We start from the raw sequence: 27,438 nt of genomic DNA, 5'->3' as shown, positions 1-27,438 counted from the left end.
GTTCTGCCCAGCGTGTTTAGAGGGCGTACCAACGATGTTCGCCGAAAGCAGGAGAATACCCAATGCATGTCTATCACATTCAGCGTGAACAGCACTTTCTCCTCTCGGTCCCCGCCCTTGGCAGTGAGTCGGGAAGTCGCCTCGCCATCGCAGAGCCGTAGTTCGCGACGGCGCCGCCGCGGCGCTGCCCTCCGGTCCGCCGGTGGCCGCGGACTGCGAGTGAGCCGCACTGCGCGCCAGTGGGCGACGGAACGCCGCGGCGGTCGGTCGTTCGGTCGGTGAGCTGTGTGTGCTGCGGGTAGCGTGCGCGTCGGGCGCCCGACACGCGTGCCGGTCTTCCGAACTTCCTGGAGCCAGCCGAGCGGTATTCGCGCACACGCTCCGTGCGCGAGCCGAACGTGTAGACTGTCAACAGAATACCACACCTTGTTCTAACGGCACACAATATTTACTGGTATGCTGTGTCTGCTATTCAGCTTAAGCACTCAACCGGAAATAGACGATACCACTTAGTGATGATTCGTTTCGGCCCTTATCGTCTTTGAATAACCAGGTCAACTTGTGCTGCGAGATTAAGTCGACATTTCTACCGGAGCTAGCATTATTTCCATAAAATTTTGCAACGGTAATCCCAAATAAAAATTATGTCTTCGTGGTTCCTTGGGAATCGTGGGCTGCCATCCAAAAAAGAATTCAATCACACACTTTTCAGTGACAGATTTTAGTTTTTATAGAAATCCGCGATGAGTATTCAATATCTTGACGTATAGTAGACTGTTGAGCCTCTAAAGGCTGAAATGCATCACGCTTGTTATTAATAATTATTGTCTTCTGAATGGAGGCGGATTCTGTGTTGTTTCGCGTTAATATTTTATTGAGCTGTTGTTCCGAACTGGGGAGCTAAATAAAAGTCTTTTTCCTTCCTCTCCGGCCAATGTGACCGAGCGGTTCTAGGCGCTTCAGTATGGGACCGCGTGACCGCTACGGTTGCAGGTTCGAATCCTACGTCGGGCATGGATGTGTGTTATCTCCTTATGTTAGTTAGGTTTAAGTAGTTCTAAGTTGTAGGGGACTGATGACCTCAGATGTTAAGTCCCATAGTGCTCAGAGCTATTTGAACCATTTTTTCTCCTTCCTGTGGTATTTTAAGACTGCGCGACACCTACTTCTTCAGACGCAGTCTCCATAATAAAGCACTTTCGAAGATTGCGCTTCAACATAACTACTATTCTCCGTGAGAAATATCATCTGGTTTACAATTATTTCTCTGAAATTATATGTCTGTGTATTGATCAGGAAACGACGAACAATCAGTAAAGCATGGAAGAAATGATAGTGTACAAGTACATGCAAAGCGTTAATGTTACCTGCGATGAGCTCAAAAAATGGGAATTGGAATAATTACAAATATACGAGTACGTCATATTCGGCTTTATGGATAACTCATAAACCCAAGGCGATTCTCTTCCCGATTTATGACCCTCTGGTTACGTAACAACAACAATTATCTGATCATTCCCTTTACTTAACTGTAACTCTGCCATTGTTTTGCCGCACTGGGATATATTTAAAAGAAGCGACTAATATGGAAGCTTTTGTCACTACTAGTAGTGGATGACGTACGTGGTGTATAAGAAGGAAGTGGAGGTGGTAAGCTAGTGATTTGCTATTTTATGATCTCTGTTGCTCCGCTGTGTACTAGGTGGAAAATAGCGAAAGTCTAACTTATTTCATTCTTTAAGATTTGTGTATGTTATGCAATTTATCGAGGTGCGATCATCATCAAACAAGCCAATTTTAATAATTTTTGTACCTTTTTGTGCCAGACGTTCACGTCTTTGGGAGTAGAAGAAGCTCTTTAGTTTCTCACAATAGCAGTTTTTTTTTTAAGTTTAAGAAATCCTACAGAAATATATATTTTAGTGGTTCTTTTACGTAAAATTGTTACTGAAGTGTGTAATATAGATTCCCACTGTAACCTTACATTCCTGTTACTATAGATATCCATAACAAGGTAGAGAAGTGCACATTCATTTTACCAGTTGACAAAAAATGTCACAGTGACAAATAGAATAACTATCCTCGGGTATTAAATAAGTGTTCAATTATGGGTCAATTTGTTTTTGTAGGTGCCTATTCCGCGACTTAATTTGGAAATTTCATGATTATTTAGGTAAAATCATTTGGCTCTGGGAAAGAATGGAATAATTTAAGGGCTCAAAATTAGCACAAACAGTCAGAAAAATGTTGAACAGATTACCACCTTTTTTTAATGATGGCCGCTGACGGTTCCGTGCGAGATTCAAATGCCTAAATGACCGTGGAAGGTTGTTTTGTAGATTTATACCATCCTCTGCCTTTGTTGCGTATAAATTGCCTGCTACATCCGCTCTGTTCTGCTCTTTGCAGGCCGCGGTTTCCTGCTCTAGCGAGAGACAAAGCAGGTGGTCGCTTGCCAGTCGCGGCGCGCCGGCTCAGTGGGCCAAGCTGCGCTCATTTCCGCCTCGAGAGCGGCGGCTCCAGCCGGGGAAGACAACTACTCCTCCGTCTGCCTGAGGCCTGCTGGCGGCCGAGGTTCACCTGCGGGCGGCCCCACTGGCAGTGTCCTATCTTCTGACATGTCCAGCTCAAAATTTCCGCACGAGACACTTCCTGTGAACGCACTGCTGGGACCACTAAGTCACTAAACAGTTCCCTACCATACCTCCAGTGCGTCTACGCGAGTGATACAAATCCCGACGTCATAGCTTACTAATCCTCCAAGGTGAAGGAGAGGTGACAGACAGCGTAGGTATACAATATGTAGTTCTCAGCAAACGTCGTGCTTCCATTCCAGTGGCTGTTGAAAACCTCTCTTCCAACAGCTCGCAAAGTATCAGGAAAAGCTAATGAAAGGGAAGTACAAGGAATTTGCTACTTCATATTTCACGTAACAGTGACGTAAAAATGAGGATTGACCTGTGTCGCATTTAAATGATGGACTTGGAATTCCGCGACGTGCGTTCGTCTTACAGGAAGGGCTTCCAGTTTTAACTGAACAGCAAGAACAGAGGAATTATAGAGGAGACTCTCGTGGATTAACATAAACGTACACTGGAGGAAGGACCCAAGGATTACGGTGACGGCAATGGACGAAGTAAGTCACGTTCGTCTCGACTGACCAGCTCATCGACAACGGCAGACTATGGTGACGGCCACGGTTGGAGGAATGTCCCTCGTTGCCTGCGCAGCCATCTTCGTGCAACTCGCCTCCATGTCATCAGTAGCTCTGCAAAGTGAGTACCTGTTACAAATAGGTGGAAAATGCCACTTACGTAATTTAAACATAGGCACGTAAGGGGTATTGAAATGCGATTCCGATCGGAGAAAGAATTTTATTTATGTCTTAATTTGTTAGTAATGTATTTACTTGTTGAGATGTAACAACAGAAAAGTGGCGGTCTCCATATTATTTTACCAAAAAAGAAACAGGTGAGAAGTATAGTGAAACTTGGTAACCATTAATCTAACATAAAAGTTATAGATGCTTTACAGTTTGACACTACAGAATACTACTGATGTGATAATATCACATAACGTCGTTTAATGATAACCTTGTAGCGTACGTAATGGTGACACCCCTATATAGTAGCATACACCAATTCTTGTATTTTTGTCTGAAGTTAAGAGTTTATTCTTTATGTGATATGACTGGTTTATATTTGAATATCTAAATGCTCAAGCACTGGTTCATATTAATGGATGCTCCCACAGCATTTTTTTCTCGTTGGGCTCCTGTTTGATGTGACAAACTTTGACTTATTTATGTATTTATTTTTCTTGCAGTTGAGTCTAAACAAGCTAGTTTGACATTAAAATAGACTCTCTTAATGAGTTTGACATGTCCATAAATCATTAATTATCGCCAGTGTCATTAATTAAATAGACTTATGAACGTATGTCTGTGTTCTCTTCGATTTCTTATTTGTGATTCTGTGATACAAACCACAGTCACTACCCCATCTCGGCGACAGGAACGAACATCATAGTGAAATTATTTCGTGACGTTCTATGTGCGCCTATCAACCGCCATACCAAGGGAGAGAGACCACGCGCGCATGTGTGTGTGTGTGTGTGTGTGTGTGTGTGTGTGTGTGTGTGTGAGAAAACAAATAGCGCTTTTGAAATTAAAGACTAGCAGACCAGACTGGAGAGTATAAAGTAAATACAATAAGACAAGGAAAGTTCTTTACGCAGTAGTATTTGTGACTGAATTGAGCTCACCCATTTTCAGCAACTTTAAATTAAATTTTTATTTAAAAAGTTTGTTAGTGGTATGTAGTACTGAGGACGTGAACATGAGTATCCTGTGAATTAAATTGTAAGGGCAGACGTTAACTTTGTGGTGACGGCAGCCTAACGAGAAACAGCACCCGCGCTGTTGTACGGCGAATATAGAGGGCTAACGATGTTCTGAAACGAATGCTCTGCCATCTGCATTGCTCCATCACGATCGCTGTGGGCTCTATTCACTTTGACTGTAGGAGTTATTCGAGTCATGATGTTTGCCAGCGATTACGTTTTGTGCAATAGAAGGAAGAAGTGAACAGAGTTTCTTGTGAAAATTCCAGTTTACAATTTTATGATTAATTTGGTACGTTACCTGGAACCACAGATAACGAGAAATCGGTCGTAGTCTTGTCGGTACAACCCGGGGAAATTCCCGAAATATCACTACTGATACCGCAGAAACCGTAATTTTGGAAAATCTTATCTTTTCTTGTAATTGTGTCTTATACAACTGCTGATTTGTCATTATTACGTGTACCTGGTTGCTTTAACACCTGAACGTTGACTCATTTGTCTCCGTACTCAGCGAGATGACATAGTAGTTGCGGCGCTGGACAAGTGTGCTGCAAGTGTAGCGTCCCAGTCCAATCTCCACTAAATATTTCGTGATTCACTTTATGTGAGATAGGGAGTAATTCATTTTAGAACACACTGTTTCCGAAACTAGCCACATGACTACATCTAATTACATCTCTATTGAGGAAACGATGCTTCCATGCCTACGGAATAGATTTCTCGAAGATATCTTTAATTTTTTGTTTGACCAGAAGTTTCTTTGATCATTGACATCGATATACTTCTAATTTCGATAACATTTTAAGTTGCCCCGATTTCCTCTGCATGAACTTCCCACTAATGCTCTTTGTTATAAGATAGTAATAACTGATTTATTTACTACTATTTGTCTTTCACATAAGCAAATTTTTTACGCTCATCCTCAACTGATTTCTGTAAAGGACAAGTAATAGTTATCGTTGACTACCTGATAAACGTCACTGATCTGGTAGTTGAAGAAAAACGAAGGCAAAAATTAACAATGTGTGGAAGTACAATAGTTGGTGTCAGACAATGCGTGAACTCTGCTGCGAAATCTTTGTTATACAGACACTGCATTTTGCTATCAAATATCTCTGATACAGACTACACAAAGTAAATTTAAATAACAATAACATCCGTTCACTACCTGGCAGAGAGTAAATGAATGAATGAATGAGCGCATGACATTGTTGGTCGGGAGGCCCCATCCGGGGAAGTTCGGCAGGCGAGTGCAAGTCTTGTTTCAGTTGACGTCACACTGGCCACCTCGCGTGGCGCTGATGAGGGTGATATGATGATAACAACACAACACCCAGTCTACAAGCGGAGAAAATTCCCAACTCGGCCGGGAATCGAACCCGGGCACGCTGCATGGGAGGCAAGCGCGTAACCATCCAGCTAAGCAGGCGAACAGAGAATAAATTATTCTTGAATATGCTTAATATGGAATAGATTGCTTGCTACGGGTCACAGTTCGCACAACTAACGCCATTGCCAAAGTAACTGGTTTGCAGTAAGATCTGCAATCTCAGTTCTGAGGCCGTGATACAGTTACAACGTATTAGCAGCCAGTGCAGATAGTATTTTGGAAGATGTCACCGATTTAGTGGTAGCTGTTGACCGAATTCCACTGTCTTTGCCACATGTATAAGTTAAATTTCTCTTCCAAATGTTGTCCAAGGAGTAATACATGAAGTAACAGTGACATCGGAACGTATTTTGTGTGTCGAAACAGAAGCGCAGACATATTTGTCGTGGAACAGTGAAATAAATGCCACTGAAGATATTTGGTTATAAAATTCCTAAAGCAGAGGAAAGGGATCATTTTGACCCCCCGTGACCTATTTTCATGTTTGATATACACAAATGCATTATTTTCGTGTATGTTAATCCCTACCTTTTTACGAGTCATAACAACAATTTACAGGTTGATTTTTGCAAAGAAGAAAAAACGCTTTTATGATATTGGCTGGTTGTTGTTCTCTTCATTGCAAGAATCAACCTGTGTATTCCACACAGCCACGGTATCAAAATGTCGGTTTTCGACAAAACAGCATAAAATGATAATTTAACAGTATCATTAATGCATTACTCACTTGTTTCAACAAAAATATAGCGATCTGCTTTGCTCATTAAAACTTTTTTGCTAAACTGTAGAATTTCACATACTAATTATTTCTGGACCATTCTATATTCATTTAAAATTTATTGCCCGTATTATACTGGCCTGTATTACACACACAGTTTAGTGATATCGTACTTTTTAATCAAGTCATTGAACTCAAAGAGACGCATCTAGCACAGGTGTTTTCAGTTTTAACCGCACATTTACCGCATACTTCTTTGTGGCGCTTTACACACTTGTCACTGGTCTTGTTGCCTTTGCAGATGCATCTATTTCTTCCGCTTTCTTGGTGGTTTAGGACTCGCACCTGTTCATCTTCCTGCTCTTTCGTTCCCGTGAAATTATTTGCCTGATGAAGTACAACTTTTTCTTTTCAGTTTCCTTGTTCGGTTCTGTTTTCTAGATGAACCACGCATTTACTTCCACCCAGGAATTTGTCCTTCGCGTAATGTCCTTGACGTAATTAGATCCTCACGTGTGTCACCAAGGATCATCCACAGTTATACCATTCGTATAAATTACACTCCAGCCTTATACGGCGGCTATCAATTTTTCCAGTTCATCAAGTGATATCGTGTAGTCTCTGTTTTTAACTCTTATCGACCAACAGAATCTGTGTATCGCTTCATGAGACACAGCATAGCTCTTTCAGAAGCTAGAAGGAAAGCACGGACGAGAGTCGTTTACTCGTGGCCAGGAGTAAACATTGGGATTTCCTCTCTCTTTTAGAATGTTCACAGACGGCCTTCCTCCTGAATATGAATAACTGACAATCTCCGGCTCTTTGTAGAAGCATGCAATTTGGACAGCTGTGATTGATGTGATAAGAATTGACGTAGATGAGCATCTGAATCCTCCTCCAGTAATCCCTCCTCATTCACTTATCTCAGGGACAGAATCCTCTTGTTCGATCAATGAATTAAGTTCCCAATTCAAAGTGCAATTCTCTAATATACATAATATTTCTTCATTAGAAAATCAATACTGACGGGAAATGTTCGAAAACGTCTTCTTTGGGCAAAAAATATTACCTGAATGAGACAGTATAAACGGAGACAGACTGGAAGCTTGTAAGTCCCAAGGTGCACTATGAACATCAGCAATTCTTCATGATTGCCGATTGTGATTATTCATTTTTGAATTATACAGCCTACATATATTCAGAAGAGAAGTTACAGCATCAGAGAAGCAGTTGAGATTGGAATGTGTAACAATATCATTAACCGAGACAGTGGCTACTACATACTAAGTGATCATAATTACGTCTAAATTTATTCTAATTTGTTTAATTATATTCACAAACATTATGGTGTTTTTGATATAATGTTCACAGCGATCAACAACTTTCTTTAGAAAAGTACCTGAGTTATTCATCGTCTACAAAAATGAAAATCACTACCAGTGTCCATCAGTCAAAGACAACGATGTAATTTCTGGTAGCATGTGGACGTTCCGTGACGTCTCCGTGATATAATTTGGCCACAGAAATAATGTCAATAATAGCCTGCTGAAACTCAGTCTGCTGACGATGATGACGGAGGAAGTTGTAGGAAACTCCATATTGACAAATCTAAAGCCGCGAGAGTACTGTGAAGCATTTGTTCAAGAATGTCGTAGCGAAAAACTATTATATTATAAACACTATTTGCATGTGAACACAATCCGGAATTTGTAAGAAACTCTGTCGTAATTCTGACGCAGTGCTTGCTTGAAGCCAAGGGAATGACGTCTTACGCCTCGAGTATATTAGGAGCGTCAGCTGAAGGGAGGCAGTTGTGAGCCTTCGCATAATATCAATGGGTGTAACAAGCAATTGCGTCGATAGATAAATATATACACAATTTTCAAGATGGTGCTCCACTGATTCATCCTGGTGTGAAAGTGCCGACACTGATGCTCCAGTGTATGTAACAGCATCGCACAAGTGCTGATGTCTTGTACTGTACGATAATATATAAACTATAACCGAAGGTTTTCGTTGTAACTTGTAAAGATAAGATCACATCAAACCAAATGTGCACACATAAACCACCAACGAAAAAATGGTAAATAGATCCCCACGAGCTCAGTATTTCGAAAGCTTTATTATTACAGGGGGCCTGCATTAAATCCCTTCCCAGTATTCACAGGTAGATCTACAAATGCAAGACGATAGAAGCCTATTCTCATCGTCGTTCATGATAGATCGTCGTTTGAAAACATCAGGCATCTCTCATATCTTCCATTTGAGAATTAGAGGCTGCCGAGCTATCCCGCTAGCTTCCTCAATCTGTATGTCGTTAACGGCAATTAATTCCATTTTACGAGTGGAATATGATGTTCGCGACCCTTTAGCAGGATGCTGAAAGACCACTCGTCTCGATGTACAGCGTCACTCATAACTGATCTCAGACAGTGCCGGCGGATGTTGAACGTAGACGGGATCTTTGATGCGTGTCAGTGGGCCTTAAATTTAGTTGCTACTCCGGCAGATCGGTATAATGCTGCATTGCAGACAATATTTCCCACACAGTTAGTAACTATGTATTGTACAACATAAAACAGAACCATGATTTCCAGTTCCACATTCTTGTTGCTTGTGTTATCTGCTGACATGGTACTGTTGTAGGTGTATTCGCATTAATCATTGCCTCTGAAAATGTTGCTCAGCTTCTGATGGTCCGGGTTAACATTCTTTGCTCCGCAAATTCGATAAGCCTTCTTGATCAAAGTGTAAAGTGCCGAATTTTTCTGCTGTAAGTGGTGTTAGGAATTCATTTTCTTTCGCCAACAGTAGTCCTCACACCGGATTTATGCGGGCAACCACGACTTCGTAAAATATACAATTATCTGCTATATATAATCATGTCCTTGTCCTCCTCTACAAGTTTCAGTACCGTGCAAGATGTTCCCTGATGTCTTACCATATATCTTATCAACTTGTTCCTTCTTGTTTTCAGTGTATGCTACAAATTTCGTCTTCACCGGTTCCACGGGTAACCTCATTTCTTATTACTCCTATTTTTAACATCATTCCACAGCAACAAACATCAACCACAATAATTCTCTTCTTTTCTAATACGTGTACAGTCCATGATTTGCTTCCATCTAACGTTGTGCTCCACATGTACATTCTTAGAAATGTTTTCCTCAAATTGAGGCCGATGTTTGAAAGCAGTAGACTTCCTTAGGCGCTGAATGCGGTATTTGCCTTTGCCAGTCTGTTTTAATGTACAATTTGCTTCGTGTTCATACGTTGCTTCCAAGATAGCTCAGTTCTTTAATTCGTTTACTTTGTGCTCCCATTTTGATGGTAAGTTTCTCACTAAACTCATTTCAGTTACGTCACATTACGTGCTCTCAGTACATATTCTGTGCTCAGTACACTCTTTATTTAATTAAGTAAGTTCTTTAAGCCTTCCTCACTTTCACTGAGAATAGCAACGTCATACGCGGACCTTGTTGTTGATATTCTTTGTTACTAAATTTTAGTCCTACACTTGAACCTATGTTTTATTTCCATCATTGCTTCAGTGAAGTGTAGACAGAACACTGAACGAAAGACTGCAGCCTTGTCTTACAACATTTTTAATCCGAATTCCTCTTTCTTGGTTTCCCATTCTTACTGTTCTTTCTTGGTTTTTGTATATATTGATTATTACCCATGTTTCCCAATAGCTTACTCCTATTTATCCCGAAAATCTGGAACATCTTACATAAATTTACGTTGTTAAAACGCTTTATTTTGGTCGACGCAGCTTGTAACCATGTCTTGATTTTTGTAAAGGGCCGTTCCTGTCATCAAACACAACGTCTGAAACGCTTCTGTTGTGCCTTTAACAATATAAAGTCCGTCTCCGGTAGCTGAATGGTCAGCGTGACGGATTGTCAGTCCTCTGGGCCCAGGTTCGATTTCCAGCTGGGTCGGGGAATTTTCTCCGTCCAGGGACTGGGTGTTGTGTTGTCCTCATCATCATCCTATCATCCTCATCGACTGCAGGTCGCCGAAGTGGTGTCAGATTGAAAGACCGGCACCCGGCCAACGGTGAGCCCGACGGGGGACCCTAGCTATACGATTTAATAAATAAATAAAACCTATCTAAAGCCACACTGGCCGACACGTAAGAGGTGGTCTATATTTTCCATTTTTCTGTGTATTACCTGGTCAGTAACTCGTATGAATTAGGTGTCACCCTAAATCTGCTATAGTACTCTCACTTATCTGCCCTTGGCATCTTCAGAAATGTGTGGATGATAGTTTTCCTGAAGGCTGGTAGTATATCGACAATCTTATATCCTCTACACGCCGACACGAATAACTCTTCGGCTGCTACATTCCGTAATGATTTTACGATTTCTGAAGGAATGTCATGCATGACTTCCGACATACTTGAGCCAATCGTGCAGAGCAATGGAAAACTCTGACTCTAATAGTGCATCCTCTTATCTTCCTTATTCACCCCAATTTCTTCTTCTGTCATGTTGATTCCCACGCCTCGCCGATGCCTTCAGTATGCGTTCCCAATGTATCCACACTCTCTTCTGCATTTAAAACGGGAACTATTCATGCATACCGATTGTTATCTCCTTTGCTTTTAATATGACAGACGGTTTTTTTGGCTTTTTCTACACGTTACGTTAGTTCTTCCGATCACTATTTCTTTTTGTGTTTCTTCATACTTTCCCTGCAGCTATTTCACCTTGGCTTCTCTAAAATTCCTTCGTTCATCGGTCACTTAGTATTTATTTCGTTCCTGTGGTTTGTCTGTACTTCTGTCTTTTCCTGAGTCTTGTGTGACACCAAGCGTAGTTATCTATCGGAGACGATGTGCCTCTTTAAGACTTTATCAGTTTTATCACCTAGTTAGCTGGACACAAGCAGGTCTCAAAATATCTGCACATACTTGTTTCTGATTTCCACTGTAATCAGTATCCTTCTGTGCTTTGCATTCAGATTGTGGTGGAATTTGCGGAGTTTCGTTTCCCAATTTCTCCATGAGGCCAAGTCACGAATTTATAGTCAACACTTTCTTTTTCTGCTAAAAGAGGGGTCAGTTGATTAAAACTCTACTGCGTGTTGTACTGCATCATTGAATAAAATGCTTTGATTAGAATCCATACTAATACTATACATGCGAAAGAAAGTGTTTGTTGCGCGTTCATGCTAAGCCACTGAATCGATATGGATAAATTTTGGTATGGAGATAGCTTGAACGATAAGCAGGAACATAGGGTACTTTACTGATTTAAAGAATATAACGCGAAATATGGAAGAGTACTTACTCTCTGTAACAGCTATCTCATCTTTCACTTTTGAACTGCTTTTATTGTTTGATATGTTTTACATAATACGATTCAACGAAATGAATAAAATGTTTAGACAATCGCTTTCGTGTTAAATATATACTTCCATTATAGCGTCAGGCGCCAACCTGTAATATTTTTGCCGATAAGCGTGAACCGTTTCTTATAACTTCTTTGTTGCTTCCAAATTTGCGTGAACAGCTCATTGTCATGCGGTTATCGTTGCTGTTTCACGTTCGTCGATTTCCAGGTTCATTGCCCGACCGGATCGGTTTTTCTGTCTGCTCGCGTCTGGGTGTGTGCGCTGTCTTCATCCTGATTTTATCATCATCTTCATACAAGTCAACGAAGTGGCATCACATAAAATGACTTGCATCAAGCTCGCGAACATCCAGTCTGTGGTCTCTTGGTCAATAAAGTCATACACACATGTCAGTAAAAGTTACTTACTGGAACTGCCTCTTATTTCTGATTATTTAGATGCCGCATATATATGTATTAAGTACCGAAGTAACCAGCACCGTTTCTCATTATGTCACACAAAACAACATTTTTTCCATTTATCTTGCACCTTTAGTAATTTGTAAAGAAATTTGTTCGAAATACGGAGTGACTGTTGTCAACGGCAGATAGCTTCGAAACTCACTAATCGTTCAGCCAAGGCGAAAGCTCGGTCCCAGTAGCATCATAATAACTTTACAGGTATCACGGAAACAAGAAAGAAAGGAAACTATTCTATTGAGATTTTACGACCCACTTTATAGATTAAGAGTTATCTTTTCACGTTGGCAGTAGAGCATTACCTGTATCACGAAAGCGAGAAGCTCTGAGAAGTGATATCGTACAATGAGCGTGGTACCTACAGAGAATTCAGTTACGGCAGCACTGGATGTGATGGGACAATCGGCTCGAGAAATAATCTTGAAATCGAAATGGTACACAGACTGCACACAGCAAACGGACAGTAAATAATAATTTTCGAACGAGAGTTTAGTTTGGTATAAGAACAGCCTTTTTTCATGTCACAAATTTCGGAAATAAATCTGCCGTCAATTGTAATGAAACCAGAAAAGAGCGTGCTGAAATGATTTTTAGAGACAGTGAAACGCATGGCGTGAAGTACATAAAAGGGATAACAGAAACCTTATTTGGCAAAGCAAACATAGTAAAGAGGGGATGGGTATTCTGCTAAGTGAAAAGGATTATCTCTGTATATTCCTTGCTGTGGCGTATTTAAGAAAAGCAATAGTGATAAAATCAGCAAGGACCCTCGGACTCCAAGGAATTATTTCACAGTATGATTGTTTCAGGTAGTACAGATACGAAGGATCCAAAAACCTCACTTAAATCAGCAGTAACTTTCAAAGAAACGAATACTGGACCAAATACAAATGCTGTACAGAAAAGGAGGCATGCTATTGGAAGATACGCCTGCGACACAAATGCAAGTGAAAACTTGACAATGCTTCTTCATCTGTGCAGAGCAAACTATAAACTGCTATATATTACATTCACAGTACACCCGCAAAAGTAATCATTTACGTGCTGCCGGGCAAGCTACATAATTAATGAAATACATGAATACATTTTTTCGTCTTCACTTTGCTTTCTCCATATATATTTACACAAATAGGAGTGACACAGTTCCGTGCACTGCCTTCTCCTTACAATAATCTTTTAATTGCAGACACGTTTCTTCAGTGGTGTTTATGTGTGCTTCAGTTTTTGGATCCTTCAAATAAAGGCTTTGATTTACGAATAGGTGCTTGAATCCTTCATCTTTTACGCATTTATAGGAACTAATCAATTAGACACTATTATTTTCCCAAATAATTTTTTTAATTGTCTCAGAAAGTGCCTCTTAAGATTTTTCTTGAACAACTCGAAATAAAGTACTTATTACTGCCGGCCGAAGTGGCCGAGTGGTTGTAGGCGCTTCAGTCGGGAACCGCGCGACCGCTACGGTCGCAGGTTCGAATCCTGCCTCGGGCATGGATGTGTGTGATGTCCTTAGGTTAGTTAGGTTTAAGTAGTTCTAAGTTCTAGGGGACTGATGACCATAGATGTTAAGTCCCATAGTGCTCAGAGCCATTCGGACCATTTTTTGAAGAAATGTATTCCGTGCAACATTCACACACCCATAAACGTGCCAACCACAAAATGGTACTTATCGGTAGTCTGCTATGTGCAGACCAGGAACCTTTACCTACCGATCATTGTTTCTAGTGCCCATTATTCCCTTATACCCAAAATATTCACATGGATACCTCACTGGGACTCTTCTTCGGTAAAATTTTCATTGGTGACTGACAAACCGCACACCTTCTGTCTTTCGCGATGAATACACTCGCCGTATACCAATATAGATTTTTCTTATTGTCTTTCAGACTGTACAGAAACTCCAGTCCACTCAGTGGCTCATTTTTAAGGCATTACAAACACTCACTAAACGTTCGAAGATAACAGTATTTGAATAGGAGCCAAACTTCTCGAAAGAAGCCAAAGCAAATGCAACTAACGACACAGAAAAAAACAATGATCAGTTGTTTAGTGATAAGTCCAATTGATCAGAAAATGCATGAAGACTACAATATATATTGATAACACACAACTGAAAGACACAGTGTACTTTTACATACTGAAATTAAAAACTAGTGGAGAGAATTACAATACACCATGATATACATGTAAGGAAATATGTCACTGTTGTATCTGACAGCTCAGTAGGAAATTCTGCCCTTCAAGATATGTCAGATTCGTTATAAAATTCAATATTTATGGACTGGAACTTCGAACACGCTTCAAATGGTGAAATATTTATTGAACATCTAACAGCTGAAAATTCGTTTACTGACCCAGCCAACACAAGCTCAGGTACAAACCTGTTTGACACCACTGGCTCGTTTTTCGCTACCACATTCGTTGACATCGCACACTCACAACCAGACTGTTCCATTCCAACCTAACCTAGACATCGGGCTACGCTACAGGTCAGTCTGTCACCAGAGACAGATGTTTGCACTCACGCCCACGTCAAAAATGTTGTGATATTTTACCAGTCAATGAGTTAACGATACGGTCGTAAATCTACATCTGCATCCATATTTCACAAACCACTGTGAACTGTTTTGTAGAGGGCGCTTCCCATTGCACCAATTATTATGGCTTAAGGGCGCCCATACAATAGTTTGGATGGGGGGCGGAGGTCTAGCTGGGGCTTATGAAGGATTTTTAATATTATGGAAGACGAATGACTACTTGAAAGAAGCCATAAAAGTGTCCAGTTCCGACCCTGTTAAAAAACTGCGTAATACCAACTTTTAAACTGCAAGAAAAACACCTGACTGCACCATATTTTTTCCTCTCCCTAGAGGGGAGAGAGGGGGGGGGGGGCGAACGCCTCCGCCCCCTCTTGGCCCCAAGTATAGAAGCCGTTGTTAGGTCTTCGTTCATTTCCATTCACGTACTGACTATCGTAAGAATCTCTATGATTGCTGTAATTAATTTAATCCACTCCTCTGCATCCCTAGGGAAGCGATAAGGATAGAGTAGCAGTACATTCTTAGCAGATATTTTCAATAAGCCTAATTCAGTATTCATTATAAGTACCGGTATTTTTTATGATTAATATTCTGTACCGTCTCATATCTTCCAACATGTGAAAGATAACCCACGAAAAACATATAATACTACCGACACAATTACCATTTTACCTAACATATATTTGTTACTGCTAATTGCCACCGTATAATGCGTATAATATAGTAAAGACATTATTAGAATTATTTTGAAAGTGCTTCATAATTTTGTCTATTCAGAACTGTATAAAATTTATTGGGTTTGGAATATAATTAGTCAATACATCAGAACAGGATCTCTTTGAAGACATTGCAGTAAATTCCGATGAACCCAAATCGTGTAGCTTTTGTTTCGTAAGTTTGCATCTGTCTTCAACAGTGGCACTGCAACCAACTGCCACAACCTATTCGGGTTCAAGCATTTTCCGGTAGATGACGATGATGCTTGGTTTGTGGGGCGCTCAACTGCTCGGACATCAGCGCTCGTACAAAGTCTTAATCTTCAAACAGTCCGGGACCCCATGATCCAGAGGCAGCAACGCTAACCACTATAACACGAGCTGTGGACATTTTCCGGTAGAGGTGCCACATATTTTGTTTTTTTTTTTAGTTTTGTTCTTTCCTCCACCAGATGTCATCAAGTTCTAGGTCAGCCGAACCTACATAAAGCGCTCTTCAGTTCGAATGTAATGAATAGAGGCCACCTTATATATCAGTTTGTTTCTGATTGGCTACCCTCAGCCACTAAGGTTTTTACGTATGCTCGACACATGTATTGCGAATCTTGTTGCCAACATAAGATCCGAATTTTAGAGAATATAGTTAATAACTATCTGTTGATAATAAACACGTGTATAAATACTCAAGAAAACGTCGTCATGATATATACTGCTACCTATTTCATGTTAACTGCTTAACGAAATGTTATATTCGGCAGGCGGGAGGAGTCTAGTACGTAACCTGAGCCCACATTTCATTTCATTTTACTGATATGCGAATACAGCCGTGGATTATAACTGGAATAAAATGCTTATACAGTTCTCAACGTGTTCTGTGCATGTCTGTCCAAACTTCCTTACTAATATTACAAATACGGAGGTAACTCTGTGCATTCAGTTTTCATGACTAAACAGCTGCACCAATACCTATGAAATTTTTCGTTAGCCTGAACCCGGATGTAGAAATAGGACTCTTTACAGAGTGTGTAGTTCAAGATACTTATTGGCTTGGAGAATATTACGCAAATTAAGGAAAATGTTTACTCTTTAGAAAAGCTATTCACTCTTTCTGATTTGAACTTTATCGTATTTGTGAAAACGCATTGATGGGTTGATATGATCTATGTGATATGATTCAAAGTGCTGAATACAAAGCTTATTCAATTCTCAACTTGTTTAATCAATATTTCCATACTAACAGCAGTATTATTATTTGTGAAAGAACTGATTCTGTTAATTTTCACGACTCTACCGCTGAACCAATTACGATGGCCTGTGGCATGGAGTGAGCTTGAATATTGCTGAAGATCACAGACTACTGTAAAAAGTTGTATACTTTTGAGTATTATTAACAGTTTTAAATATGATATACTTGAGTGGCATGCGGAAACGCTGGCGCAATGGTAGGCGACTCTTAGTATCTATAAGTTATTCCGTGACAGTGCGAATCCAATCTGATTTTGGACGTGGTTTACAACCAGGCACAGCTGGAGAGTTTTGGTGAAGACACATCAATTAAATAGGACAGTAAGCCAGAGAACCACATTTAAAACTATCGGCATAAGACTCGCGAATGATAAGTCTGGTACAGAGTGTAGTTCTAAGACAGCTCAAGCTACGAAAGTTACTCGAATCCAGGAAATCTCACAGCAATCTCATATCCACTGGAATTTGAATGCAGAAAGTCAGGTAGCCTTTAAGAACTACAGAGACAGTACAACAGTGAAAAGCCCGTCGAGTTGTAGACCCTGAGCGTCACGCTTGTCTTACAATTTACAAGACGCCTGAAGAATCACATCTAGGGCGTCATTTAAAGGCTGAACGACAAACAGAGAGCCGCTCCATTACTTGTGGAACGTGGAAGGCTTTCGGTGTGACTCCATCTGATTATGATTTATTATCTTCAGTGTTACATTAGTCAGCATTGGGGGATGGATGAAATATGAGGCACCAGAAAGCATTAAAATGATAGGGTGAAACGGTTGGTACGTGTTGCTCCGCTGGCAAAAGCCGTCATCAAGTTCTAGGTCAGCCGAACGAACCTATATAAAGCCCTCTTCAGTTCGAATGTAATATAATCGAGGCCATCTTATATGTCATTGGAAAATACAGTACACACTTTGAGATCGACAAACTACAAAATAATAGCAACACATTCGTTATGTACAAATATTACTATCTTAGGTACTTACCAACACAGATCACAGCAAACTACTGTTTTGAGAGTTATTTATAATTACTGCAGTTTATACAACGACACGTTACAATAGACAGGAGAATTATATTCATGATGTAGTTCTGGATGTGTCAATTATTAAATCGCCTGTAATAGATGTGCTACTAATGGTCAAACGGGGGAAGAGGGGGGGGGGGTTATTGGAGAGAACAGGGATGAAGGGAGGAGAATCCTAAAACAAAGCTATCCGTCACCCCATATTGGATGATATTTTTGCCGTGTAGTATCGAAAGGCTTACTTTATTTTCTACAAATTGAATTTTTCTGTACCTTTCAAAACTCGATTTTCTTTTTCGTATACGTATAGTATTTCGTAATTTTGTATGAATATTGTTTCCTGTCTTATTTATACACCGCTCCCCCCCCCCCCCACACCAAACTGTTTTGTACCTACGAGTAGGACATAGTGCACCTACAAGCAAGTGACGTTTTCTGGTCGGTACTACAGTGTAGTAACAGGTTTTAGAATCACTTGAGGGAATACGCGCTCTGGACTGCCATAAGTGGTTTCCTCCGTTTTATACAGTTTTTGTTGTTGTCAGACACGAAGTCGCGTTCTGTGCAGCATTTATAGACATTTGGAGTTCTACACATTTAAGTGCTGCATATAGTATTAAAGCAGTTTAGGACATTTGCTTTTAATTCTTCAGGTAGCGGTTGTTTCAGCAATTAATTTCTATATATTTTTAAAACTAGTTTCATAACTTATACACAGTGAAGCCTTACTTCGTCGTACATGCACCATCTTCTACTTTGAAGTAGAAGGATGCCCTTTACAACGAAACATTTGACAATTGCCAGTTATCAGAGTTTCTGTAATGTCTAAACAATTTTACCAGTCTTAAAAATTGAAATGTATTTTAGTTTGCAATAGCTGCAATATCTAAATGTATTTGACTTGTCACTAGTTTCTGATCAATCGTGATTTATTTGATTTCCCTTATTGCGTTTTAAAGTGTCGCAGGGCAACAAAGTAATAGAGAGACTACAATGTACAGTACTAAAAGGATTTTCCCTAATCGCAAAGCTTTTAAAAGTGAGTAGAATATTTGTTCCTAGGTAAGTGATCATGTTATATGGTAGGACACTTTTTTAATTTCAGAAAAACTCTGCAGCACGTAAAGAGTGAATGCCGTAACGTACGATGTGGCGTGACATCATGACAGTCTCCTGTCAAATTAACGAACACGCTGTACTGTTTCGGCTTGAATGTCTAGTTTCTTCAGTTTGGGTTCTAACATCTCAGCGCTCACAACAAAATACTATTTCGAGAAAGTTTTAGATTTTCTGTTTAATATGGAGTTTTCTTTGGGTTGATGGTATTCAGTATTTCTCTATCCGGTTTCGGAACTATATGATCGTACAGTTGTTACTTGAGATCTCCGGTATTTATTGATTAACCACCCTAATAACCGTGCGTATTAGTGCCGTTTTCGGGATGGGAACTTGCGCCCGGCCCGGATCGAGTTCTTCGGGCAGATTAGCGTCAAAGCTCGGTGTGCTGGCCGGCTTGCATATGGTTTTTAGACGTTATCTTACATTCCATTCGGTGACTACGGAGTTGGTACACAAATTCCGTCTCAGAGACACGATTTGCAATCATTTGGAGAATTATCGATCTCTATCACATATATAAACTACACGCAGGCGGATACGGGTACACATATTCCCTCCAGTTTGGTAGGGTGGAGGAGGTAATAAGGTGGCGGTAGAAAGGACATCCGGCTGCCTCTTACACTACTTGTGACAAATCCGTTACTAACAATGCAGCCTGTACTCCTATGTGGACAGAGGCACAGGAAAATGCAGGATAGTCTTCTGTATTTACTGATTTTATCAGCTTATCGGACGACCTTTGTATTATAGCTGTCTACTGGACCTGACAGATTCAGTGTATTTCCGAAGTTCATGAAGAAAGAATGAAGTAACTTTAATATGCAATTTGTTGGACTTATAATTTTTTGTTTTGGTAGGCAGTATTTAGATATTGGCTTACCTTTATAGATAACTTCAGGCTTGTAACTCTCACGTTTTTATGATTTGTTACAAATTTAATTTGGTCTTTTACGTTAGATGGTACATGTTCAGATTTAGTTAAATTTTGCAGATTCTGTGGGTACTTGTTCCCTTACCCCCTCTTTCTTTTAAGTATCGTACTGGGCTTCTACCTGAATGATTGACACCATTATGGGTACCAAAAACTGCTGCAGACATATAGTACATAAAGCTACTAATAAAATTACGGAATGGCTCGCACTTATTAAAACTGAGTTGAATGCGGTTGCTCGATACCATTTGGGATAGACAGACATGTCTCACAGCTATCTCAGTGCTTTACCATCTGGTGCTAAGCCCCATCACCTGCCAGAATGATGCAGCAGGATGACTGCTTCAGAAAGTGTGTGTGTGTGTGGGGGGGGGGGGGGCAAAAGTATTCGGCAGGGAGAGTAGGGGAAGGGGAACCCATTGTTCAAACACGTATCCGTTACGGTTACGCCACCTACGTCAGTGTCCACCTCCATAGCTGAGTGGTCTGGTCAGCACGGCAGAATGGCCTGCGCGGGGCCCGAATTCGATTCCCGGAGGGGTCAGAGATTTTCTCCGCTCCAGGATTGGGTGTTGAGCTGTCGTCATCATCATGTCATCGTCATCGACACGCAAGTCGACGAAGTGCCGTCAACCAAAAGACTTGCACCAGGCGACGGAAGGCCCTCGCCACACGACATTTCATTTACATAAGTCAGTGTACACATTTGTGTCGCTGTGAATGCATCGGTTCACCCGTGAGATTTTTTTAGTAAAACAACTTTTTCCATTTCGGCGAAAACGTGTTGGCAGATTGTTGAGAGCAACGCACGGTTGTGAAATTTGGTTTTCTGTTGGGGAAAATCTGCCCCTGAAACTATTGCAGGGCTTACGACTGCTTATGGGTTGCTGCCGTAAGTAAAACGAGAGTCTACGAGTGGTTTTCACGTTTTAAAAATGAAGAAATGTCAATTGAAGACCGACCTCGTTCAGGACACCTCTCAACGTCAAGAAGTGAGGAGATCGTCGACTAAATCAATGCCATTGCTCGTGGAGATCCTCGCCGAACCATTGACCAATTCTATGAGATGTGTGGAATATCTTGGAGTTCAATTCATAGGATTTTATCTGAAAATTTGCACATGAGAAGGGATGCAGTCATATTGGTCCCTCGCCTTCTCATAGACGAGCAAAGGGGAGTCGACATCAGGCATGTTTTGATGTTCGCAAACAGCTCAAAGAAGACCCCGAAATTTTTCCCAAGGTGATCGCTGGTTATGAATCGTGGTGCTATGGATACAATCCCGAAACAAAGCAGCAGTCAAGGCAGTGGATGGCCAGTGGCTCTTCTCGTCCCAAGAAAGCTCGCCAAGTGCAGTCAAACATAAAGAAAATGTCCATTTGGTTATTTGATTACAGAGCTGTCCCGCACACGGAGTTCGTTACCCCTGGTCAAAATGTCAACCAGGATTTCTGCGAAGGTTATTCGGAAAGTAAAGAACGGTCGGTCGCGAAATGGAAACCACAGTGAAAATATGATGAAGTTTTGCACAGGTGTGTTGGGCAGTGTCTCTGATATGCCCGTCGATCGCGTTACGTCGTTCTGTTTAGATCTGAGCACACAGGGAGCACATAAAGATGCTCCTGCACCGTTTTCAATTGGAAATGTTTGATTACCCACAATGCAACCCGTAATCGTCGGCCTCTGACTGCCATCTCTGCTCGCATGAACCGCTGGCTATGAAGACAACATTTTGGCACAGACAACGAGTTTTGTTAGAACTGGAGGAAAGCACTGGTGGCTTCCTTCTATAACGATGGTGTAGGAAAGCTAGTACAACGCTCCGACAATCGTCGGATAGGCGACTATGGAGATAAGAAGCCGGAAGATGTAGCTAACTGTTGCAAATAAAACAGTTTTGATTTTCACTGAGGTTTCCATTTCGCAACCAATCGTTCCTTACTTTCCGAATAGCCCTCGTATTTGGAGGTTTTGAAAAGACGGAGGGCATCCGGAAGAAAAGGGCAGATCTTTGGAGCACAGGCGACTGGTTCTTCCATCACTACAACGCGCCGGCCCACACCGCCCTCTGTGTAAAGCAGCTTTTGACCAGAAACGGCATGACACCGATTGTTCACAACCCCCCCCCCCCCCCTCCTCGCTGGATCTACCCCTGTGATTTCTTTTTTTTCCACAGACTCAAACGAGACATGAAATGATAGCGTTTTGCCACTGTAGAGTAGGTACAACAAATATCGCTGGAAGACGTAAAGAACATTCCATTCCGATAAGAAAATTTAAACACTGTTTACAATAATCGAAGAAACATTTGAAGAAGTGCGTTGTGGTTAATGCAGAATATTTTGAAGGTGATCAAAATCTGTTGTAAAAATTTAACGAAATAAAGACGTTATAACGAATTTGCCGTTTTTTAGTGTGTCCCCCACGTATACCATGGACACTATTCCTACCCTGGCCCCACAGCCAATCCGTCTTGGCCTCGGCATTAAACAGGAGTTAAATATGATTCATTGACAGAAAGATATTTTTGCTTGTTCTAGTAATTCCTTGACTTACCATCCCTAATACATACAATCTATTTATTATTTTCTCAAAGTTTCAAGTGTGTACCTAGCACCATTAGAACATCGTGTACCACGAACGTCAGACTTTTGTCTCTTTCTGCTTGTTTGTCCTGTGTAGTAATCTACGTCTATACCATTCTCACTTATTTGCTTGAAGGTTATTGAATTTATGGCGGACAGAAACAACTTAACAAAGATCAACTACGGAAAATCGTCGGTTTTACATTCTGGTGGACTTGAAAGTAAGAACACCGTTCATCATAGTGTCGTGAACTGGTATGGTTTAATGGTCGTCAGAATCCTTGCGCTAGGAAGGAAGCGTTTTGATGTATATACTGTTGGGTCTATAATTTTAGAGACGTATCAGTTATATGAATGTGCTATTTGGCCCACCATTTCACGGTAGAGAATTTGGTTAGTTCGATTTCCTACTTTTCATAGATCTTAGTTCGTTTATTAACTTCACTGTCGTAGATTGGCACTCAACATCAATATAATAACAACCAGCAAAATATTCGGCACTTAATTCCTTTCATCCTTTTAATAGATCTTACTTCCATTCTGAGTATTTTTCATGTTCATGTAATCAATAAAGACTGATTTTGAATGATAAAATTAATCTGGTTTTTGTTTATTATATTTTATCATGTATCACTAACACCAATACATATAGTTATTGCTTTAGTTTGCCCACAGCCTCTCTTAATTACAAACTAATTCTGGTTATCTGATACTGATGGTACTCATTCCTGTACTTAATATGTGTACGCGTGCGAATGTATGTGTGTGTGTGTGTGTGTGTGTGTGTGTGTGTGAGAGAGAGAGAGAAAGAGAGAGAGAGAGAGGGAGAGAGGGAGAGAGGGAGAGAGGGGGAGAGGGGGAGAGGGGGAGAGGGGGAGAGGGGGAGAGGGGGAGAGGGAGGGAGAGAATGTAAAGAAGTCTAGCACACGTTAAGGGTTAGAAACTTGTTACTACTATCAAGCAAACACAGTAACAGCATTCGCCTCACCCTTCACTCATTAAATTAAAAATACGTTTAGGCTTGAAACGCTGAATTTGGAGATTATGGTTTGAATTGTTATTGTCGTTCGGTGAAATTTCAGAAGTTAGTAACTGGACTAAGTTACAGAGCAGTGAATCTGAGCGCGTTGCGGTATCGGAAGATCAAAACACACATTCCACTGTTTCTTTATACCTTCGCCCTTCACAGCCCAAGATTTTCACAACGAAAGTTTTAATTTTTGTGTCATGAAGGATCAGACCGTCTACAATTACTTGTCTGAATAACGCTTCTGGTAACAAAAGCCCAATGGAATGATGTTTTGGATATTTGTGCTATTCATTGGAAGAACTTCGGTGAGATATCAGCTTATTTAGATTTCCGTATAAGACACACAGAATATGTGACTTTTAAACATTCCTTTCTTTTCCATATAAGATCATTTAGCTTGCGACGATGTTGAATATTGGATTGTTACTAAACACTTCCTTTGAATATCGAACAAGGTCTCTTTCACTTGAAAGTTTTCATACTGGACAATAGCAATGACACTCTTCATATATCGTGTATCCTAAGATAACAAGTTTCTGAAATATAAATGCCTTTAGTACATCTTCAGGAGTCGCTAGAGAATATTCTGTTAGCTAACATTTTCTATCTAGCATGGTATATGAATGATAAATTTCCAATAATATGCTGCGCGTTAGGGAAATATATTGCGGAGTAAGTCGCTTTTAAATACAAACGAACATGTATACGACTGATATAAGGCTGCGTGAAACTTGTATTTATTTTGCATCCTCACACAAATTGAGATTTGTCTGTTGGTGACTTGAACCAGGAACCTTTAGCGGGCAGTGCTCTTTCCCAGAAGAAATTATTTTGTTTCAACTGTTTTGCTCCTTCAAGCTCTGAGTAAAAGCTTCTAAGTAACTGTTGTGATTTTATGTACTAGTGAGATAAATGAAGCAGTTCATGAGTCGTCTATCGATAGCTCAGCCGGAAAGAGAATTTCCCTCTAATGGCAAGGTTTCGGTTTCGCCTACAGGCCTTGGAAACTTTTGAACTCAAAATATTATAGTTTGAAAATATATAACGAGTTAACTTTTCCGGCGCACTGAGCACTTTCGGTTAAAAATATGTTATCAATGTAAACTGTAAATTCAGGTTCCTATTCGTAAAGTTGAGCATAATTCCGTGTACCTCTGCCTCGTGATGACTGGTTGTGTGATGTCCTTACGTTAGTTGGGTTCTAGGGTTCTGATGACCATAGATGTTAAGTCCCATAGTGCTCAGAGCCATTTGAACCATTTGAATTCCGTGTACATGACAGAGCTAAAGCAATGAGTAATGTTTCGTAAAACTCTCTCAGCAGTAATTTAAATTGCAGTAGTGTTAATATCAGCAATGTTAGTTAATTACTAAGTATATAATTTACAGAATAACTATCGGATGTCGAGCGTAATGTACCAGCACATTTATATCATACGCTGCCAAAGCCAGCACATCACTGCAATTAAGTTTCTATAAGCCACAGTCTTTTATTGAATTTCACAAGTGACAATTAAATTCATTGTTAATAACGTTCCTGGGACGACTGGCTTTAACGCAGTAATTGAAATATATTTGCAGTAAATTCAGCGAAAAAGCGTCTCTTTCATTTCCCTTAGAGCTATAAGATAAATCCATTCAACAAACATTTACTTAATGTATGCGGTATCTGAATGTTTATTGATAACCTGAGTTGCATAAAATATTTTGTTCCCGAACAGACATTCGCGAAACCGGTACCAGAAGTTGTCAATTAATCTAGCACTGTTAGTAGCGTCTACTTTTACACCAAATATGTCTTGCTAATTATGTTGTAGATTACCCAAGTACAAATTACTTCATTTATCTGAAAAGTTGAACTAGCAGCAAAATGTATTAATAGTTTCATTCAGATGAATGTGAGATCTTTCGTTGGCGACGGGAAGCAACGCATAAAACGCGCTACACACTTTGTGATACTTAACTGTAATTAAATGTATTTTGTTACTTAATCGGAATGGTGTTTCTGCAAAATGCCAAATAGTTATTTACTTTTCAACACTTACGCAGAAATTTTACACATTCATTGAGCAAAATTTTATGGAATAACCATCTTTAACGTTAAATTGCGGGTTCTTTTAGCCTTTGAAAAGTGATAGCATACTATAATTAAAAAACAACACTCCGTCGTACGGTACACTGTCACCTACGAACCGCGTAATCTTAACGATGTTTGGAGTACTTTAGCGAATGAGTGTTCGATACACTGATAGCACCGCATTCTTTGTTTTTGCATCACAAACGTTGTAAATGCAATATTTTTGAGGACGTGTCAATGAAATTAAATGTACGGGAAATTGGAATTCCATTCATCTGACAGCATACAAATATAGCCGAAAGCTCTGACTGTAATTTTATTTAGGAACTCTTCCATTTGGTCCGTGTTTGCATAGAATAACACTAATATCATAAATTGAGTCCTCCTTGATGCAGAACACCTTGTTATACGTTTAACAATGTGTTTTGCATCAAGGCGCACTCAGTTTCTGATATTACTGTAACTCTGCCTGTACTAGATTTAGGAGGACAACTGCCTCTGCCTACCCACCGCATTCCGAAGCCTGCCACCCGATGACGTATAACCAAACGAGTTGTAACACAAGATATATTGTAACAAATTGTGGTAGTAAGTCCTTCATAAATGCTGTCTTTAGTAGCAGTCTTTAGTATGAAGACTGTTTCGATGCAGCTGTCCACGCTACGCTACCCTGAGCAAGCTTCATCTCCTAATAACTACAGCAAGCCACATCCACTGGAACCTCTTTACTGAACTCGTCTAGTGGCTTCTCTGCGCAGTGTTTCCCCTAGCAACTGCCTCGAATACTTTACTGACGATTCTTTGAGATCTCAGGACTTGTAACGTCCACCGAGCCCTTTTCCTAGCAGAGATAGGTCACAAATATTTGTTCTCTTCAATTCTGTTCAGTATTTTCTAATAAATTACCGCTACCTATACATTTAAGCTTAAACATTCTTCTACAGCACTAGATTTCAAAAGCTTCTGTTGTATTCTTGTCTGAACTGCTTATCATCCACGTTTCACATTCGTGTAAATCCCTCCAGGAACGACTTCCTACATCTTTAATTTATATTCGATGTTTTCAAACTTCTCTTCTTCAGAATCTCTTTTATTGTCATTGCTGTATTTTGGATCCATCCTACTTCGACCATCGTGTTATTTTACTGCCCAAATTACTAAACTTACATACTATATCCAGTGTCTCATTACCTAATTTGATACCCTCAGCATCGCCTTATTTAATTCGCCTATCTTCAATTACCATTGTTTTTTTTGTTTAAGTAATCTTATATCCGTCTTTCAAGACACCGTCGATTCCCTTCAGCTGAACTTCAAAGATCTTTGCTGTCTTTGACAGAATAAGAGTGTCATCGGCAAACCACAAAGTTCGTATTCCTTCTGCCTGAACTTTAATTCCTTCTACAATTTTTTTCAATGGTTTCCTCTTCTGCTTGCTCAGCATAAAGATTGAAAACACATTGGGTATAGGCTACAAGTCAGTCTCATTCCCTTTTTAAGTACTCTTTCTCTTTCAAGCACTTTGACTCATACCTAGCTTTTGCTTTTATTATAAGCTGCAATAATCTTAGGCTCTCTGCATTTTAGTCGTGATACCTTCACTATTTCATAAAATGTATTGTAGCCATTATTATCAAAAGATTTAATGGCGTAGATTTTGCTCCTTAACTTGGCTTCTAACATAAAGCGTACTGTCAGTATTACCTCGAGTGTTCCAACATTTGTACGGAATTGAAACGAGTCCAGCTTCTACTAGGTTTTCCATTGTTCTGCAAATAATTTGGGTCATTATTTTATAAGTGTGACTTATTAAATTGATAGTTCGGTAAATTTAACACCCTTATCCTACTCTGGTTTTATTTACCTTCCCTCAGATACGTTGCACCACAGATGA

At 40.2% G+C, this 27,438-nt stretch overlaps 1 protein-coding gene across 1 annotated transcript in view; it reads left to right on the top strand.

Annotated features, from left to right (window-relative positions):
• Positions 1 to 2,705: 2,705 nt before the first annotated feature.
• The window catches only part of LOC126088455 (protein turtle homolog B-like), a 451,623-nt gene continuing 426,890 nt past the window's right edge, over positions 2,706 to 27,438 (top strand). Inside the window, exon 1 of the mRNA XM_049906596.1 lies at positions 2,706 to 3,275. Coding sequence (XP_049762553.1) covers positions 3,185 to 3,275 — 91 coding nt within the window. The 5' untranslated portion in view covers positions 2,706 to 3,184. The remainder of the gene's footprint in view (positions 3,276 to 27,438) is intronic.

Source organism: Schistocerca cancellata, chromosome 6 (genome assembly GCF_023864275.1).
Source record: "Schistocerca cancellata isolate TAMUIC-IGC-003103 chromosome 6, iqSchCanc2.1, whole genome shotgun sequence".
In the NCBI taxonomy this organism is placed as follows: domain Eukaryota; kingdom Metazoa; phylum Arthropoda; class Insecta; order Orthoptera; family Acrididae; genus Schistocerca; species Schistocerca cancellata.
The sequence above is the reverse complement of the archived record's forward strand: the minus strand, read 5'-3'. Positions and strand labels throughout refer to the sequence as shown.